This window comes from Chelonoidis abingdonii, chromosome 1 (genome assembly GCF_003597395.2).
Source record: "Chelonoidis abingdonii isolate Lonesome George chromosome 1, CheloAbing_2.0, whole genome shotgun sequence".
Taxonomy (NCBI): Eukaryota; Metazoa; Chordata; order Testudines; family Testudinidae; genus Chelonoidis; species Chelonoidis abingdonii.
Genome location: NC_133769.1, coordinates 28983864 through 29003083, shown reverse-complemented (window position 1 = coordinate 29003083; position 19220 = coordinate 28983864). Strand labels below are relative to the sequence as shown.

Sequence of the window (19220 nt, the reverse complement as noted above, 5' to 3'; positions counted from 1 at the left end):
ACTGTAACCCAAGATCCTTTTCTTCAGCACTGCTAACTTAGCCAAACAGTTCCCCAGCCTGTAGCAGTGCATGGGGGTTTTTCTGTCCTAAGTGCAGGACTTTGCACTTGTCCTTGTTGAACTTCATGAGGCTTCTTGTGGCCCACTTCTCCAATTTGTCTAAGTCTCCCCTGAATCCTATCCCTGCCCTCCAGCGTGTCCACCACTCCCCCCAACTTGGTGTCATCTGCAAATTTACTTAATGTGGCAAGCTATCCCATTCATCAAGATCATTAATGAAGACATTGAAATAGAACGGGCCCTAAGACAGACCCTGGGGCACACCACTTGTTACTGGTTGCCAAACTAGAGAGTGTACCATTGATAAACCTACCCGCTGAGCCCGTTGATTCAACCAGTTTTCTATCACTTCACAGTCCATTCCTCCAACCCATACTTCCTTAGTTTGCTGATGAGAATGCTGTGGGGAAACCGTGTCAAAAGCCTTACTAAAGTCAAGGTATAAAACGCATCAATCAAACAGCTTTGCCCCCATCCACAAGTCCAGTCTTTCTCATCGTAGAAAGCAATCAGGTTGGTCAGGCATGATTTACCCCTTGTGAATCCATGCTGACTGCTTCTGATCACCTTGTTTTCCTCTAAGTGTTTCAGGATGGAATTTCCTTCAGCACCTGCTCCATGATTTTTCCAGGGATTGAGGTGAGACTGATTGCGTCTGTAGTTTCCTGGATCTTCCTTTTTCCCTTTCTTAAAAGATAGGTACTATATTTGCTTTCCTTCCAGTCCTCTGGGACCTCTCCTGTTCGCCATGAATTTTTCAAGATAATGGTCAACGGCTCTGCAATCACATCAGCTAACTCCTCAGCACACCTCGGATGCAGTTCGTCCCGGTCCCATAGACTTTGTGCACATCTAACATCTTTTAGTCCTAACCTGACCCTCTACGATCTCAGTGGGCTGCTCTCCTCCTCTCCTCTCTGCGTTCCCCAGTGTAAGTAGTCTGGGAGTTGATCCTGCCCGTAAAGACTGAGTGAAGAAAGGAATTGAGTACTTCAGCCTTTTCCATATCTTCCACCACTAGGATACTGCCCCATTGAGTAAGGGACCTACACCATCCCTAGTCCCTCTTCTTTGTTGCTTACATAACTTGTACAACCCTTCCTGTTATCCTTACACATCCCTTGCTAGTTTCAACTCAAATTGCCCTTTGGCTTTCTGATCTCTCCCTGCAGGCCGAGCAATAACGTATATGCCTCCCCAGTCATCTGTCCAAGCTTCCATTTTTTGTAAGCTTCTTTCTTTTTGCTTCAGCTCACCACTGAGTTCCCTGTTAAGCTATGCTGGCACTTTCTACAACCGCTTGCTGTTCTTTCTGCACATCGGTATGGTATTTTTCCTGTGCTCTTAGCATGGTTTCTTTAAAAACTGCCAGCTCTCCTGGACACACCATCCCCTTCAGTCAGCTTCCCAGGGAAATCCTGCCCCAATCATTTCTCTAAGGGAGCTGAAATCCGCTTTTCTGAAATCCAGGGTTTGCGTTCTGCTTCTCTCCTTCCTTCCTTTGACCAGGGTTCTGAACTCTACCATGTCATGATCACTGCTGCCCAGGTTGCCGTTCACCCTTACTTCCCCGATCAACTCTTCTCTGTTTGTGAGCAGGAGGTCGAGAGGCGCAAGGCCCCTCGTTGGTTCCCACTGAGGTTATTCCAGTTTACCCTGTTATAAATGAAAGTACAATTTGTCTCTGTGTACAAGAGGAGTAGCAGTCTGGCTGGCTCCAGTGAGCCAATGTGAGTGTGCCATTAATTTAAATGGAAGCTCTAGGCAGCTAATCTTTAAGTTATTTCTAAAGTGCTTGTCAATCACCTTGGTATTAAACCCTAGCCAATATCAGTATTAGCATGTAACATGTACTAGACTTTTTTGTTCACAAAATCAAATGGACTGTCTGTATCCAAGCATTTCCCCCATGCATCAAGCATGCAACAATGAGATTCAAGAGTCAAATAAGTGCAGTACCTGAATTAATGAAGTACCGGAAAGATCTGGGACTAGAATCGCGATCAACACACTCTATCCTGAAACCCTCAATGTTGGTCCCAACAGTTAGGTCTACCGGGATTGCCAATGAGTAGGTATTGGCTGAACAAACTGGTTTTTCATCATTTACTTCAAGAACATTAATGGTTACCTGAAAGAGAGTCAGCTGATCAGGTGAGATTCTTCCATATGCTGTGCCAGAATATTGCCTGCTCTAGTTGCTAGTAGGATTTGTTCTTTTTTCTTTTTATTGACAGTAGTTAAACAAGAGTGGCAGGGAAGGTCCATTAATTTAGTTTTTGCCTTGAACATGTTAAAATTCAAGAGATCATGAACTTATGCTATGACCAATGTCCCTTTTAGAACTCCAATTCCTTAAGGCAAATTATGTTCTAACATTGCACTTTCTTTTATGTGGGACTTTTGATTTTTTTGAATTGCCTAAAGTATGTCATAGTCAGAATGGGAAATAATACTTTACACTTATTAGATCTAGCCCAGGGGCAGGCAAACTTTTTGGCCTGAGGGCTGCATCAGGTTTTGGAAATTGTGTGGAGGGCTGGTTAGCGGAAGGAGTCATGGCCCAGCCCCCTTCAACCCCTCTATTCCCAGATGGCCTCCCCGGGACCCCTGCCCCATCCACCCCGCTCCCTGTCCTCTGACTGCCTCCGGAACCTCTGCCCCTGACTGCCCCCCACCTCCCCATCCAACCCCTCCTCTCATTCCTGACTGCCACCCCAAGACCCCTGCCCCCATTCAACCCCCGTGTTCCCCACCCTCTGCCCGCCCCCTGCCCACTTCCCCAAACTCCCCTGCCTTCTATCCAACCCCCTCCCCACTCCCTTCCCCCTTACCGTGCTGTCTGGATCATCGGTGGCTGGTGGCCCTATAGCCGCGCCCCCTGGCTGGAGCCGGCCATGCCATTGCCACTGCACAGCACAGAGCATCGGGGCTCTGCAGCAGCACTGCCCCAGAAGCTCACAGCCGTGCCGCCCAGAGCATTGCACCAGCGGCGAAGTCAGCTGAGGCTGCGAGGCAGGGGGAACAGGCAGCTTCCCAGGCCAGGAGCTCAGGGGCTGGGCAGGGGGGTCCCGCAGGCCAGATGTGGCCTGTGGGCCATAGTTTGCCCACCTCTCATCTAGCCATTCAAGGTTCTCAAAGTGCTTCACAAATGTTAATTTAAGCTTCCCAACTTTTAATAATAATTCAAGGACTGAAGTTTTTATGGCTCAGCTTGACAAAGCCCTGGCTGGGATGATTTAGTTGGGGATTGGTCCTGCTTTGAGCAGGGGGTTGGACTAGATGACCTCCTGAGGTCTCTTCCAACCCTGATATTCTATGATTCTATGACTGTTCCATGCATGAAGGGAGCCCGTGTGGAGATAAGGGGCAGTGAGAGGGGTAAGCATTCTCCCCCCAACCCCTCTTTTCCTTCAACAAGCAGTTACTGGCTGGGAATGGTAAATTGGGCCTAAAATTCAGAGATAATACAATTTTTTTTTTAATAGCAAAATCAAATGTAATGCAAAAATGGGGTAAACAGAGATGTTAACCCACTGAAGGAAACAGGTAATATAAACAGAACTTCGGTGTTCTCTGAAACATATATGGAGTGAATGTAAGCTTATGTCTACACTTAACAGTGGCGTGTACAGTACGGGTACTACACATGTAGGTATACACCACAGTGAAAGGCAGGCTGCATCCATACTTGTCACTGTGCTGTGTAGCTACATGTGGCAGTGAAAGGCTCCAGCAGTAAGGAAAGGCTCCAGCAGCTCCCCACTGCCAGAGTCTTTCACTGTATCCAGGAAAGGCTCTGGAAGATGGGAGGCAGCAGAGAGAGGCTCTGGCAGCAGGAAACTGCTGGAACCTTTCCCCACTGCTGCCAGCCTTTCACTGTGATGGGGAAAGACTCCTGCAGCAGGGAGACAGCAGGAGACTGTGCTGCTAAAAATAGCTGTGTAGACATGGGAGGCATTGCTTGGACATGTAGGGTGTATCTACCCTAGATTTCAGGAGTGCCGGGCACTCTACTCCACGCAGTCAAGCTGTGCCTCACTGTCTACACAGCTGTTTATACCTGTGCTAGCTGGACATACAGTATCTGTACTCAACATGCTGCTGTGAGTGTAGACATGCTTTTTACGGCCTTTGTGGATACACAGAAAGCTCTCTTACTGCCCACCAAAAATATCAAAAATGAATAACAGGCAGATAAAAGATAGTGTTGAAAGGAAAAAACAACAAATACAAACACTGCTTTTTTCTTTTTTTTTAATGCCAGGACTCCCTGCTCCTTCCCACTGTATCCTCCCTTTGTTTGAAATTCAGCCTTGTGTAAAGAGCCAACCCACAGCCTTAATATCACTTCAGTGGGAGTTGAGTGTTGCATAGATCTTGGGATGACCGTGGACATAGGCTAAATTTTGCCTCAGGTGGGGGAGACATTTGCGGAAGTGATATAGTTACTCACGGACACTGTAGCAAGCTTCTCTGTGTCAGAAGCTTGCACTGTGAGGATGTACTTCTGCGTTGTTTCATAGTCTAATGTTGCTATAATCTCCAGATTTCCTTCATTTGGGTCAATCCAAAATATATTTGTGTAAGAAAGGGTACCTCCTCCAGCTACAATGGAATATGTGATTCCAGTAAATGGTAAATCCTTGTCTGTTGCCCTCACTTCTCCAATGCTGGATCCAGCTGAAAAAAAGAGTCATGTTATCTTAACATTTTTAAAAAAATTAAATTCAAAATGAAATGTAAAGACCATAAGGCTCCTCCTAAGTGAGTTTCTTAGTTCAAATGATGTAGACAGATTTTGATGTAACTCTAATTTAGGACTTGTCTACACAAGTAGTTATTCCAGAATAGTCATTCCGGATTAACTGTTGGTATGGATGTTCCCTATTCCAGAATAACAGTCCCTTATTCCAAATTAGTGTAATCCATTTCCAAAGGTATTCTTATTCTGGAATGAGTGTGTTCACACCAGAACTTAATTGGGAATAGATGCCCTGCTTGAAGTTCACATTACCTTAATCTGAATTAACTTCTCAGTATAAGCAAGCCCTCAATATTTATTTTATTTCTTTTTTTTAACCAAAAAAATTTAAAAAAAAAAAGAGGAGGAGGGGGAAGAAATACAAAACTTTCCTGTATTTTGGCTGTCAGTTTCCCCATATATGATTTTTCATATGTGATGCAAGAGTGACTTCTGTGCAGGAGTTAATTTCACCCTAAATGCATATTTAAATAACCTGCTTTATACGAATTGTGGGCTAAATGCCAAAAGTGAAGTAGGGAGGGGAGGTTGGGGAGCTGTTGTCACTGAGGCCATCAGCATTTCATTTATTTCCCCTCCTGGCTCTGAATTCCAGCCCTACTGCAGATTGCTAGCTCCCAGTTGGTGTGACAGCCAGCATGCTTTCTGCTGGCTCTACCCCATCCCTCGAATCCCGTTAGAGCCCACATCTGTATTTTCTCTAAAAATGCATGCTGTTTTGTGAAGGGTTTTTAAAGCAACTGTATTTAAAGGTTTACGCTAACACTTGTTTAACTCAAATAAGCATTTTGCAGAATCCAGCAAAGCTCTGTGATGGACACAGAGGTTTATAGTCACACGTGTTTCAGAGATTTATTTAAATAATTACATTACAAAGGTCTGAATCACACAGGTGGGAGGAGGGAAGCACATGCAAGACAGGAAACTCCATGAGGTTCCCCATATTGTGCCTACAGAGAGGTTGTGTATGATGCCTAGCCTCACCCCTACACTATGGAACTAACAGGTTTCTCAAAACCAAAGCATTCCTGATAGCTGCATGAGTCTATGGGGAACAGCTGAAGATCAGGGCCCTGGCTCTCTACATGGGGACCTGTGCATCCACACTTTGGGTATGTCTACACTACTCGTCAGATCAGCGGGCAGAGATCGATCCATCGGGAATCGATTTATAGCATCTAGTCTAAACGCGATAAATCGACACCCCACCCACGAGCCCTCTCCCATTGACTTCTGTACTCCAGCGCCAAGAGAGCCACAGGCAGAGTCAATTGGGGCGTGGCAGCAGTCAACTCACCACAGTGAAGACACCACTGTAAGTCAATCTAAGTACGTTGACTTCAGCTATGTTATTCACACAGCTGAAGTTGTGTAACTTAGATTGATTCCCCCCCCAGTGTAGACATGCTCTCCTTGATTCCCGTCAGCAAATTGACATTTTAACTCCTGCATCAGAGGGGTAGCCATGTTAGTCTGTATCCACAAAAACAACGGGGAGTCTGGTGGCACCTTAAAGACTAACAGATTTATTTGGGCATAAGCTTTCGTTGGTAAAAACCCCACTTTTTCAGATGAATGGAGTGAAAATTAGAGAAGCCACACTGCCAGGGAATACTAGCCAGCCAAGCCACCAGAAAACCTCTCTTCTGAGGAGACAAGAATTGAACCCACATCTCCTGAGTCCCAGTCCAGTGCCTTACCATTACACCAGCCTTTGTTTTGCATTTTTGCTTGAAAAGCCTGTTTGAGCATTGCTGAGCTCAAACAGGCTCTTTCAAACCACACAAAGCTTGTAGAGTTTCGGAAGCAGCCTCAACATGTTCCCACCCTGAATGCAGGCCAGGTTTTGGAAGGTATTGCAGGCCCAGTCTTTTCTTGCAATTTTGCTGTAGGCCTGCATACTTTTTTCAAGTGAGGGTTCTGTGCACTGTCTTTTGTCTGCCTGAAGTTGTGGCCATCTTGAGCTGATATGACACCTTGTCATAGGGTATACAAACCCCACCCTGGCTGGGAAGAGGTTAATGGCAGCCTGTGAGCTTAGTCAGCCCCGCCCTTTAAACCTGCCAAAGGTGGCAAGCCTGAAGGGAGGAGTCAAAGAGGAAAAGCTCAGCTCAGTAGTGGCTGACCAGGACAGGTGGCTCTCTTGTGCTACGCCCTTGATGGAAGGCCTGGCTAAGACCAGAGGAAAACTAGAAGCTGCCTGGAGGAAGCCTGGGCTGGGACCCAGGGCCTATCCAGAGCCTTCTAGATGCCAGAGCCTTCTGGGGTAGCTAGGGACCTTTCAGTTTGCTTTGTTCCCTATAACTGATCTGAGACACAAGATGTAGACCAGGCCTTCCTTGAGAGGTCCACGTCTCTTTCTGCTCAGTCACTAGTGAGCTAGACTCTTTCCTCTTTTAACTCCTTTCTCCAGGCTTGGCACCTCTCACAGGTGTAACAGCACAGGGCTGATGGAGTCCACAGGCTCTCATCAAATCCTTCCCAGCCTGGAGCAGCTGTCAGTAGGGGACACCAGCAGAGAAGACCCTGCTGAACAAGCTCAGCTATGAGGGGGCACCCTGGTGGTGAGTTATCCTTCTGCTTTACTGTATATTTAGCCAGTGCGTAATGTATGTCTCAACGCTCTTGTAAAAAAAAAATCAGGTTTCATGGTCTCAATATGTGGGTCATTTTTTAAAAATGAAATATGGTGGGAGGGAGGGAGGGAAATACTACAGTGTGTGGTGGGAGAGTGGATTTAAATAGACTATAGCTTATATTTGGAGGGTGAGGTTTTCTTTTTTTACTTTTAAATTTTTGCTGCCTCCAATTTAAGCTTGGTTTAATAACATGTTATAATAGAAAAGTTCCACAGCCAGAGAAAATTGGCTATGCTGTACAAACTAGAAAAAAACTGGCCCTTTAAACCCAGTGAAAATGCCTGCAAATGGTTGTAATTTCCATCTTTTACCCTCCCCCCCCCCAAAAATCCCCCAAATTCCTGATGAAACTCTTGTCTGTTCCTCTCAATTACTGTACACTCCAAGTAAAAAGATATAAAAAGCCAGAGTTAAATGCAGCTGCAGGTAAGGTACATTGTAAACACACAGGTGCCAGGCACTCTACACAGAGGAAGAAAACACCGCAGAGAAGTTGCTTAGGAATAACTGCAGAACAAAAGGTCCAGTTAGAGGAGAGAAGCTGGAAGGTCCGTGGAGCAGGGAGAAGTGGAAAAGGCAGTGGGACATCTCAGGGAGGCTGAGGCAGCCCATGTAAAAGAGATGCAAAAAATTCTCAGACAGCATGAGTGGAAAAACTCATGGTTGAAAGTGTTTTGCAAAATTGTTTAACCTGCAAATTTTTGCTATTGCAAAAGCAGGTTCCTCACAACAAATGTGTTTTCCTCCACCTCAAAGTGAGTGCAAGTCTAACTCTGTTTCCTTGTATGTACTATTTTGCTAGGCGGGAGTGGATGATCTTGTGCTTACAGCATTGCCCTGGGATTCAGGGGCATGATGACATCCCACCCACTACAATAGAGGCTTCAAGGGGTCCTCAAAAGGCAGGTTTATGACTGTCATTCACAGTGCCAGATACAGGGGAATCATCCCTCAGCTGAACCTAGGCTTTTTGGACCATTTATGCTCTTTTAAGTAGTATAAAGTCGCCAGTGTGGGAGTGAGGATCTTGCCCAAGAAATGTGTGTTCAGTTCTTGGTTCTACCACAGAATTGCTATGTAACCTTTGGCAAATCACTTAATTTCTCTCCCCCATTTGTAAAATAAATACTTCCTTTCTCCCACCCTTTGCCTGTTTTGTCTATTTACATTGTAAACTCTGTACTACGAGGTTGTGCAGTGAGGCCCTGATCTTGGCTGGGGCTTTGAGGCACTTTTGTAATACAAACAAATATATTTTTGCCCCAAGATAATTATTTTACACTGTAACAACCTTACATCTATAGGATAGCCTTTACTTACTGTACCTCGAGTAATCTCTGAAACATTGAATACGTATGATGGGCTATTGAAGACTGGGAAGAACTCATTCACTGGAGTTATTTTGATGTAAATGTAGATATTATCTGGAAACATAATGGAAGATTAACTAATGGTTAAGTATGGCTATGAAAACATGTTGAACATAAACGTATTTTGAATAACATTCCTCCTTCTATGCAGTAACAGCATAGGGAAAAAAATCTCAAAGAGGAATAAAAGAGATACTTGCTAGTATAGTAAGGCTGGGCAATATCTTGCACCACAGCTGTCAAAGTATATTCCTCAACTGCTAGATTATCTGGATTTTCGAAATCCAGATCTCCAATCAACTAGATTAAAAAAAGAAAACTGTATTTATACCTCGTTACATAAAGTCACAGCACACACCAAGCAAATTATAATTTCCAGTGTTCTGTCAATGTACTGGCTAAATACATATACCACTGCCCTCTTTGAATTATACAAACAATTAATAAATTACAGGACTGAATACGCTCTCTAGTGTCTAGCTGTAATTCCTAACTCCACTACAGCCAAGAAGATTCTTTCTCCTTTAGCTAAACTTGTAGGGGCCTGTGTTACATGTAGCGAAAGTCTTGATCTTTTTATCTTTGAGTTCAAAGTGTGTGTAATATGCTGGCTAAGTGTAACAAGTCCCTCCTCTCATGGTTGGTCCATAAAGAGGAAAAGAACCTACTACTACCACTACCAACAAACAATGTTGATCCTTTAGATCAGAGGCTCTCAAGCAGGGGTCTGGGCCCCCCTGGGGGGCCATGAGCAGGTTTCAAGGGGTCCTCCAAAATAAACCAGAGAGCAAGGCTGTCATTAGACTCTCACTGGGACCCAGGGCAGAAAGCCAAAGCCCAAGCAACTTAGCTTTGCAGGTCCCCAGGCAATTGCCCTGCTTGCTACCCCCTAATGCCAGCCCTGGTTTTTAATCTACTGGATATGCTGTGGCACAGGTGGGCCATGGAGTTTTTATAGCATGTTGGGGGAGTCTCAGAAAGAAAAAGGTTGAGAAACCCTGCTTTAGATCATGGGGTGTAGGCCTATGCCGAAGGTCTCAGGTTCAGTCACTGATGATAATCCCTGGAGAGAGTCGTTACAAAGTAGTTGCCCAAATGGGGAATTAAAACCCTGTCTCTTGCATTGTGCCATACTTTGTAGCACTCTCACTGGGGCTGTCAGCACTAAAGCTCAAGTCTCTACCATTTGAGTTAAAATAGTAACTCCTTCAGCCGGTAGCAGTACTAGGCTCTTATCCTCTATGGAATAGCCAATGGAGGGGAAATGGCACATTTAGCCAGAATATTATATTATACAGCCAATGTGAGCAGAAGAGATTAGGACCATAAATTCCTGTGTTGTCATGCAAATGTTTCTTAGACTCGTAGATGAGGAAGTAGTTTGTGGTACATCATCATCCATCATGCTTCTGCAATGTTCTCTTTTGAATGGTATATCTAGGTGCTTGCTGGTTGGTATATTGCACAGTTTTTATCCACAAAACAAGCAACATTACACATGCCAAGCAACTGGATAGACTTCTTGTAACTGCAGATCTGATATCAGCACAAGGAATCCATTGTTCTGTCATGTGAAATAAACAAGTGCAAATCCCAAGATGCATTTGTATGAAATGACCATCTTGAGTATCTCTACAGTTCTTACCAGTGGAGTCAGGAGGCAGTTTTGAGTTGCTTCTCTGGTATGTCAGTCTTTCTTCTGAATAGCCAAGATCTCATGTAGTATGTTACAAACACTTGTGTGAATTAGGATTAGTCTGGCACTGTTTAAATTGCTGAGACCTGCCCCTGGTTGCTTCTATTATGCCTCCATATCAATGTTAAACAGGAATGAGTTTCAAAGCACTATCTTGACATTCATTATGTGTCCTCATACTCCTTAGAAGGAAGATTTCAATCAAGTCTATGGCTTTGGGATTTTTCACCAGTTTTAACCATTCTTTCAGATTTTAGAGTAAAGAGCAATTGTGCATCATGATCTCTCGACTCCATAGAGAAAATTGTCACCAAAAAAAATCATACACACATTTCATCAACAGTTTCAATAGACTTCACCCTAGCCCAATGTGAATAACAATTTTTCCTGAAAGGATAATGAATGTAGAGCATTGGAAGATACCTTAATTAGATTTAACAAACTGCCACCTTAACTGAGACTTCCTAAAACAAAACAATTAACTAACCACAATTCTTCCCAAGTCAGATGGATTCAGTGTGAATTTGTTACTTCCAAGTCCAGACAATCCAGTGAAGTTAAATTCATTATTTGATGGTTCAACATCTATATCCTGGCAGTGATCTCGCAGGTCAAGAAGTGTCCCAGTGGTGGCTGTTTCATATACCTCAAGTCTGTCAAAAAGAAATGTTTCCCATCATGCCTCTTTACAACATTCCTCTTAACAGCTTTTGAAGTGTACTGCATATTGACTTCCACATACTTTTCAAACCAAAATCCCAGATTCCAACACCCGAAACTTTAGGAGCAGAGCTGGAATCTGATCCGTATTTTGTGGCTAACCCCTTTCTCTCTCCAATGGGCTGAACCAAAACCCTTAGACAAACCCAGACTAAATGCTTGGAACACCTCTTAACTTTGGAACTAGCATCAGGATCTTAGTTTGATCCACCTCTAATTTTAAATGAGTATCTTTTAAAAATCCGCAGTTCAGTACTCTGTCTACATGTTGAGACATGCTAGTCCATTTGCACCTTAATTGATACTTGGCCTTGTTTTTTCTTTACTGAACAAAATACTTAAGTATATGCTTAATTCTATTCATTTGAGTAGTCCCATTAAAGTTGGTGTGGGATCAAAATCAATCAGACTACATGCATGCTTAAAGTATATGTTTATGTCCTTTGTTGGATCAGGGCCCAGGAGAGCATAAGATTACTTTCAAACACTGAAATTAGTTTTTATTCTTTATCTTAGGACAGCATGTGATATATTTCCAACTAAACTAATTACAATAACCCATGATCTGTCAGCTGAATCTGATATACCTCAATCAAAGCAATTGTCATTCATCTCACATCAGTTTTGCAGAACTGAAGAGTCATTTTCTCCATGAACGGAATAGTAGACAACCATAAAGTTGGAGCGAGTTCCAGATGCTCTGTTGTGGTGGTTGTCATCTTGACAATGCCATCTTCTATTGATGAAAGGCTCGGATACCCATATTATAATGCAATGTCAAGAACCTGATCCACAATGATTTTGCAGCTTTCTGCAATTCTGTTTCCCACAATATCTCCTCCATCTCCCTACTTTCTTATTGCTTAGAGGGATGGGGTGGAATCATGACAGCTCCAGTCACTTCACTCAATACTCCTTGAGCAGCCTTGTATATTTCAGGCAAGATGAGAATAGCTTGTGCTTTGTCTGAGACATAGATTTGTGGGGATGTATTTACAGGATGTGGGGCTCTATCCTGAGAAGCAGGGACCTTGAAAAAGACTTTGGGGTTATGGTGGATAATAACTGAATATGAGCTCCCAGTGTAATGCTATGGCTAAAAGAGTTAATGTGATCCTTGGATGCACAAACAGGAGAATCTTGAGCAGGAGTAGGGTCAACAGGGCCGGATCTAGGCACCAGCATCCCAAGCATGTGCTTGGGGCGGCACTTTTCAAGGGGCAGCACAACAGCTTTTTGTTTGTTTGTTTGTTTGTTTGCTTTCTTTTTTGCTTCGACAGCGGCACTCCGACTTTTTTTTTTTTTTTTTGCTTGGGGTAGCAAAAAACCTGGAGCCAGCACTGAGGGTCAGTCTCCATATTTGGCACTGGTATGACCACGACTGAACACTGTGTCCAGTTCTGGTGTCCACAATTCAAAAAGGATGTTGATAAATTGGGGAGGGTGTGGAGAAAAGACATGTGAATGATAAAAGGATTAGAAAACATGCCTTATAGTGATAAATACAAGGAGCTGAATCTATTTAGCTTAAAAAAGAGAAGGTAAAGGATGACTCGATCGTGGTAAATAAGTACCTACATGGGGAACAAATATTTGATATTTGTTTCTTCAATCCAATGGCTGGAAGCTGAAGTTAGACAAATTCAGACTGGAAATAAGGTATACTTTTTTTAACAGTCCAAGTAATTAACCATTGGAGTAGTTTACGAAGGGTCATGGTGGATTCTTCATCACTGACAATTTTTAAATCAAGCTTGGATGTTTTTCTAAAGGACCTTCTCTAGTTCAAACGGGAATTATTTCAAGGAAGTTCTATGGCCTATGTTACATAGGAGGTTGGACTGGATGATCAAATGAATCACTTCTGACCTTAGAATCAATGGAAAAATGTCCCAGAGGGCTACAGGTTAAGGATCATGACGTTTAAAAACACAGGAGAAGGAGATTCCTTATAACTACAGGATTTCTTCCTAACTGAGTGCTTCATGCCATCCTTGGAACCTCAGGTAGATTATTCAGATCAATTTAATAATTTCTCAATTTAGAGAGAAACACTTTCCTGCCACTAAACTACTTTTGCTGGGCTGATTTCCCAACTCACTTAATGCTATTCTGTTTTTTTCAATATGCTTTAATTGGAGAGCTATTCTCTCATTCCCTGAAGAATGACAAAATATCTGGGAGTTCAATCTAGTCAGAAGTGACTGTTTTAAAGTGGGTTTCTTGCCTATCACTCTGATTCTGTTATTTTTTAAAACTGCAGCACAGATTTAACGAAAACAAAGTGCTTCGGGCTCAATCCTGCTCTCAGTTACACCAACTGACTTCAGAGGTGTCACTCTTGAATTAAATTGAGTTATGCTGATATAAAACTGGATGTGAGATCAGAACCAGACCCTGGGATCTAACTCTGGAGTCCTTGTTCTGTCACAGATCCCATTGATCCTCGCTGGAGTTTCACAAATAGACAGGTTTCAGAGTAGCAGCTGTGTTAGTCTGTATCCGCAAAAAGAACAGGAGTACTTGTGGCACCTTAGAGACTAACAAATTTATTTGAGCATAGCTTTCATGGGCTAAAACAGATGGGTTACAGGACTGGGTCTTTTAAATGTGAATTGAAAAGATTTGACAAAAAATACATCCAATGGGCCTTACAACTGGAGTTGTGTGAATAACTGATTTTTTGGTTTCCTAGCAGTTCTAAAAAATTATGGAATAAAATTCAGTTTGTAGCATACTGAAAAATATCAGCAAATCAAAGAATTTAGTGGCTGGGGAGGGTCTCACATCTCAATGAGTACCCTAATCACTGGGCTAAAGATTACAAGGGAGCTTCCTCCTCCTACAGCTGTTTTGTGAATGATGCCAAAACCTCCTTGTGAATCTAGCTCTCCTCCCCGCCCCCACCAAATTTTTGATTAAAACTGGCAAATTTCTGTCCAATTTATGAATAGTTTCATGTTGACTAATGCTGCATTTTTTTTAGCAAATAAATGGTGTGAAAAATTTCTCCCAGCTCTATTGACAACAGCACAAAAATGGAATAACACCGTGGTCAGCTCCATGAACTGTGAAAGATTCTAAATCGTTCATGACACAATCCCACCTATCCCCCCTCACCACCCATATGCAGTATGAATGGCAGACATCCAGCAGAAAATAGCAGGCCTGATGGTAATTTATAGTGCTTGCAACGGCACACCAAACGTATAATGGCAGAGTGGTCTATGCCCTGAAGCGTTTACAGGACAACAACATGAAGATAGCAGACAAAGAAACGGAGCTGGTAAAGGAGAGGGCAAAGATTAAAATTAATAACAGCCAGAAGGGTCTGAAAGTCAACCACTTAGAATGATCCCATTTAATAAGTTCTCATGAAATGAGAAGGGTGAAAAGTCTGCCCCTGTTATGGACAGAAATTATGCTATTTTAAATTATATACAGTCTATGGCCCTTCGAAGCTGTAGTGATTGGCATCTGAATGGGAGAAAGAGATAAATAAAACCCTGATTTGAAACAGATGTTTTGGGCCCAATTTTCAAACCTGAACCAACAGGATGTTTGAGCCCTGCATTTTAAGACACACAGTCAGCACTTACCAGTAGGAGCCAATAGGGACTATCCATTTGAACACACACATACAGGATCTAGGTGCCTAACTGGGGCACCCTACATCAAATACTGGCCCCATCATGTTGGTGAGAGACAGTGTGAGTGGCTTGGTACCTGAAGTTGTAGAAGCTACATTCTGGTGGGTTGTCATTGAGATCTTCAATAATGACTGTTATCTCCATTTCATTCGTTTGTCCACCACTGGGATTGTCCTCCACACGAATGACCAGTGAGATGTTAGGATGTAGCCGTAAGGGAGCAGCATCTCGATCTATTTGCATAGCCACGTAAATCACACCAGTGACTAAGAGGAAAGGAATGAGAGGTTAGATACTCACCACTGGAAAGGAAATGACAAGTATTCATATTTAAATGTATAGTTCTCCTCAAGGACTTGATGGCTCAGGGAACTGGTGGTAAATATAGAGCCTTCCCTACCTCCACGTCCACAGCTGTTTGTTTAGTGATCTGAAATAGACTGATGCATTTTATCTAACCCTTAGCAGATAACTGTCCACAGCACAAAAATACCATAATGGCTGACAGCCTCAGCAGAGAGGCCAATAACTGACCAGGCATGGAGACTGACCTACCCTCTCATCCCTAGTAGGGGTCTTTGTAAGTCAGGGGTGAGGTACATTGGCAGAGTAGTGTTGGAAAGTGTGCACTGCTAATGTTCATGCTGTCCCTGCCCTGTAGCTAAAGACAGAACTTCATTTTCTAGTGCTCTCAAGGCAGCTTTAGATCTACGTATAGTAAGAATCATTCTCAACTATGACATAGTGTGTCAAGTTCTGTCTTCGCTCATTCGCTTCTTGGTTATATGCCCTTTCATCTGCCATTGTTCAAACAGGATAACTTGTCAGCCATGTATTACTATAGGCAAAGAGCCAGAAGAGGGTGACAGAATGTATTTATACACTGTCTGTGTTTCTTACTGTACTAATGGGGAATGTAACACTGTAAGCCCAGAAGGCACAGGGAAGCCAAAGCATTTAGAAAGAAGAAAAAGAGTCACTGAGCCCGATTCTACACTACCCTGTGCTTTGTGTCGTCATGTACAACTGTGCCAATCAGACTGAAAGTACTACTGGTTCAGAAGGGTGACATTCACTGACACAGCTGTAAATGACTCGAGGAGAACCCAGTGTGCATGGACAGAAGGCGAATAGGGTGCAGACGTGTTTCTCTCCTGTTATATGAGCTCATCAAGTCTTCTGAGATGTCTCACCTGGGGGAAATAATGGATTTACAGGGCTTCCATAGGTCTTATCCTGGGAGGGGATTGAGCCTGCACCATGAAGAACATTAAAATCTCGGTCCTTGGCCCCCTGAGCTGACCATTTTGTGTTGCTCTCACGGCTCAAAGAGGCATAAAACTGCCCTGAGAAGGCAACTGAGGAGTCCTCTCACCTAGAGGACTCCTCAGTTGGCATAAAGGCTGGCATAAAGGTCTACATCAGGCTCCCCAGGCTGGCATAAAGGTCTACATCACTCCCTCCCAGCCCACCGCTGGCAAAGTACGCATGTTGCAGGCAGGACTGGGGGTGGCTGGAGTGTGCCCTGAAAATCTCCAGCTGGTGCAACAGCCCATTGGGGAATTTTGCAGCCAATGCAGATTAGGAAAATGGTGAGGCTACACTAATTTATTCTGGAGGTGCCGGAAGGAACAGCCCTCAGGATCAGATGAGTTTAAGCCACTTTTGCTGCCCCCCCACTTTCATTTCCATGTTGAGCATAGCTCAGCCAGACCCAAGGACCCGGCCCTAAGAATGTATTAACCCAATATAAAGTATGCTGCTTCTTCATAAGGGCAGCGACAGAAGGAAATAAAATAACTTAAAACTGGATCCAAAGGAGTTTCTCAAACCTGGATTGTTTCTTGTCTTGTACCAAAAGGCACAGATAGATTGAAGGACATATCGTATTTTTGTTTGTCTTACATGGATTTATGGAGAAATGCATATTAGGTGGACTGATGCTGTAGACAAGTGTGCTGACAATGCCTTCACCATCTGGATCTTTAGCTGTTATATTGCCAACAACAGTTCCTGGGCTGGTTTCCTCTGGAATCCTGTAGACTTTGTCTTTCCTAGAGTAGACCAAGAAGTTCAACAGAGGCAAATAAATGTTCCCCCACGCCCATTGCTAAGTGTCAGTATTGCTTGACAGTCATAGAATTGTAGATGTCGGAAATAGAAGAGACCTGTTAGATCATCCAATCCATCTCCTGCAAATGGATTAGCTGTTTTCATTCCATCCACATGCAGGTTAAAAAATAAAAATAGCGGCAGCAGTATAAGGAATCTTGCTATGGAATAAACACAGTCACTGCTTCCAGGACAATATTATTTTAAAGAGCTTGTCTCAGTGGTGCAATAAATTTTTAAATGACAGGGTCTGCTTTCCCCTGCCTGAGCATGCCCAGAACTCCAGGCAACATTTGATTTACTTTATTTATAAAACTAGCTCAATATATTCACCCTGGTAGGGCTTGATTTCTCCTGAATGAGTTTATGACCCAGGTATTGTTTTACATGCAAATTTGCATGGTTACTTGTGATTATTGCAGCTGCAGGTACAAATGAGTATTCAGATGTGCAATTGCAGTTATTGCATTGCAAAGGTAGGCATGGCAGAGCACCTAAGTGTAGGCTGCAGGGAAGCACTTGTCTCTATATCAAGATATCTCTACATATGTGCTCTATTCAATTATTTATCCAAAATGGAACAACGTCAACAGAAGAGATTGATGGAGCCACACATCAAAATATCCCCTAGCTCAGTGTTTAGAGCACTCTCCTGAGAGGTGTGGCAGACCAGCGTTCAAATCCTTTCCCCCCACTCAGGCCAGGGGGGGCAAGTGGGGCCCCCATGAGAATATAGTATTGCAACTTTTTTTATGGAAGGGGCCCCCAAAATTGCTTTGCCCCAGGCCCCCTGAATCCTCTGGGTGGCCCCGACTCAAGCAGAGGGGCAAACTGAGCCTAGTCTCCCCCATCTGAGGTGAGTGCTCTAACACAGTGGTTCTCAAAGCCGGTCCACCGCTTGTTCAGAGAGAGCCCCTGGCAGGCCAGGCCAGTTTGTTTACCTGCTGCATCCGCAGGTTCGGCCGATCACGGCTCCCACTGGCTGCAGTTCACCACTCCAGGCCAATGGGGGCTGTGGGAAGTGGTGCAGGCCAAGGGATGTGCTGGCTGCCCTTCCCAGAGCTCCCATTGGCCTGGAACAGCAAACCGCGGCCTGTGGGAGCCACGATCGGCCGAACCTGTGGACACGGCAGGTAAACAAACTAGCCTGGCTTTCCCTGAACACGCGGTGGACCAGCTTTGAGAACCACTGCTCCAACCACTGGGATATAAGTTATAAGGGAGGCACCATATCCTCCTGCTCCAACTGGATTTTGAATGGCCCTGATCTGGCAGGCATGGCAGGCATGCTCAGGGTGTCTGCCAGATCAGGCCCTGCAGGGAAGATAGGCAGGTGAATGTCTATCTTCCCCCAGTTCATGGATCATGCTGGGAGTTAGGCAGGAGACAGGTGTCCAGACCCCTAGAAGAAGGCAGCAGTGCACATACCCAGAGGCAGAAAAGTAGCTAGGAAACTTTTACAGTAGATGTCTAGGTACCTAAAGGCTGCCACCTGAGCAGGGGGTTATGAATTGCAGTGGACCCTAAAATTGAGACTTAGGGCCCAGATTCATAAAGATATTTAGGCTCCTAACTTCCACTTAAATCAGTGGAAGCAAGGAGTCTAAGTACCTTTGTGGATCTGGACCATAGACCTTATTTTGACCTTCTGCATAGGGGTGAGTTTCAGACAGAATGTATGTCTTTATGCTTGAATTAGCATTAAACATGAGCTTTGAAAATTAACTGTAATAACATATACAAAGATAATGGAAAGAAATGTCCAACAAGAGACTAAGAAGTCAAAACAATGAAAATAGTTACTATAATAGTTATTAATGTTTGCCAGAAGCTGGGAATGAGTGATAGAGAATGGATCACTTGATGGTTTTCCTGTTCTGTTCATTCTCTCTGAAACACCTGGCATTGGCCACTGTCAGAAGACAAGATACTGGGCTGGAAGGACCATTGGTCTGACCAGTATGGCCATTCTTATGTATTATTGTTTGTTTGATTGTGGCACCTCAGAGCCCCAGTCATGCGGCAGGACCCCATTGTGATAGGCTCTGAACAAAAAGATAGTCCCTTCCCCAAATAGCTTACAATCTAAGTTTAAGAAAGATGGATATAGAATCATAGACTATCAGGGTTGGAAGGGACCTCAGGAGGTCATCTAGTCCAACCCCCTGCTCAAAGCAGGACCAATTCCCAACTAAATCATCCCAGCCA

General features: G+C 43.8%; 1 protein-coding gene across 5 annotated transcripts in view; it reads right to left on the bottom strand.

Annotated features, from left to right (window-relative positions):
• The window catches only part of CDHR3 (cadherin related family member 3), an 83862-nt gene that overhangs the window by 36085 nt on the left and 28557 nt on the right, over window positions 1-19220 (bottom strand). For all 5 annotated transcript variants that reach the window (XM_032787318.2, XM_075064750.1, XM_075064743.1 and 2 more), the window contains 7 exons: window positions 16806-16954; window positions 14977-15166; window positions 11018-11183; window positions 9035-9134; window positions 8790-8888; window positions 4517-4743; window positions 2020-2191 (listed from right to left, as the gene is read on the bottom strand). In XM_032787318.2, the coding sequence (XP_032643209.1) occupies window positions 2020-2191; window positions 4517-4743; window positions 8790-8888; window positions 9035-9134; window positions 11018-11183; window positions 14977-15166; window positions 16806-16954 (1103 nt within the window). The remainder of the gene's footprint in view (window positions 1-2019; window positions 2192-4516; window positions 4744-8789; window positions 8889-9034; window positions 9135-11017; window positions 11184-14976; window positions 15167-16805; window positions 16955-19220) is intronic.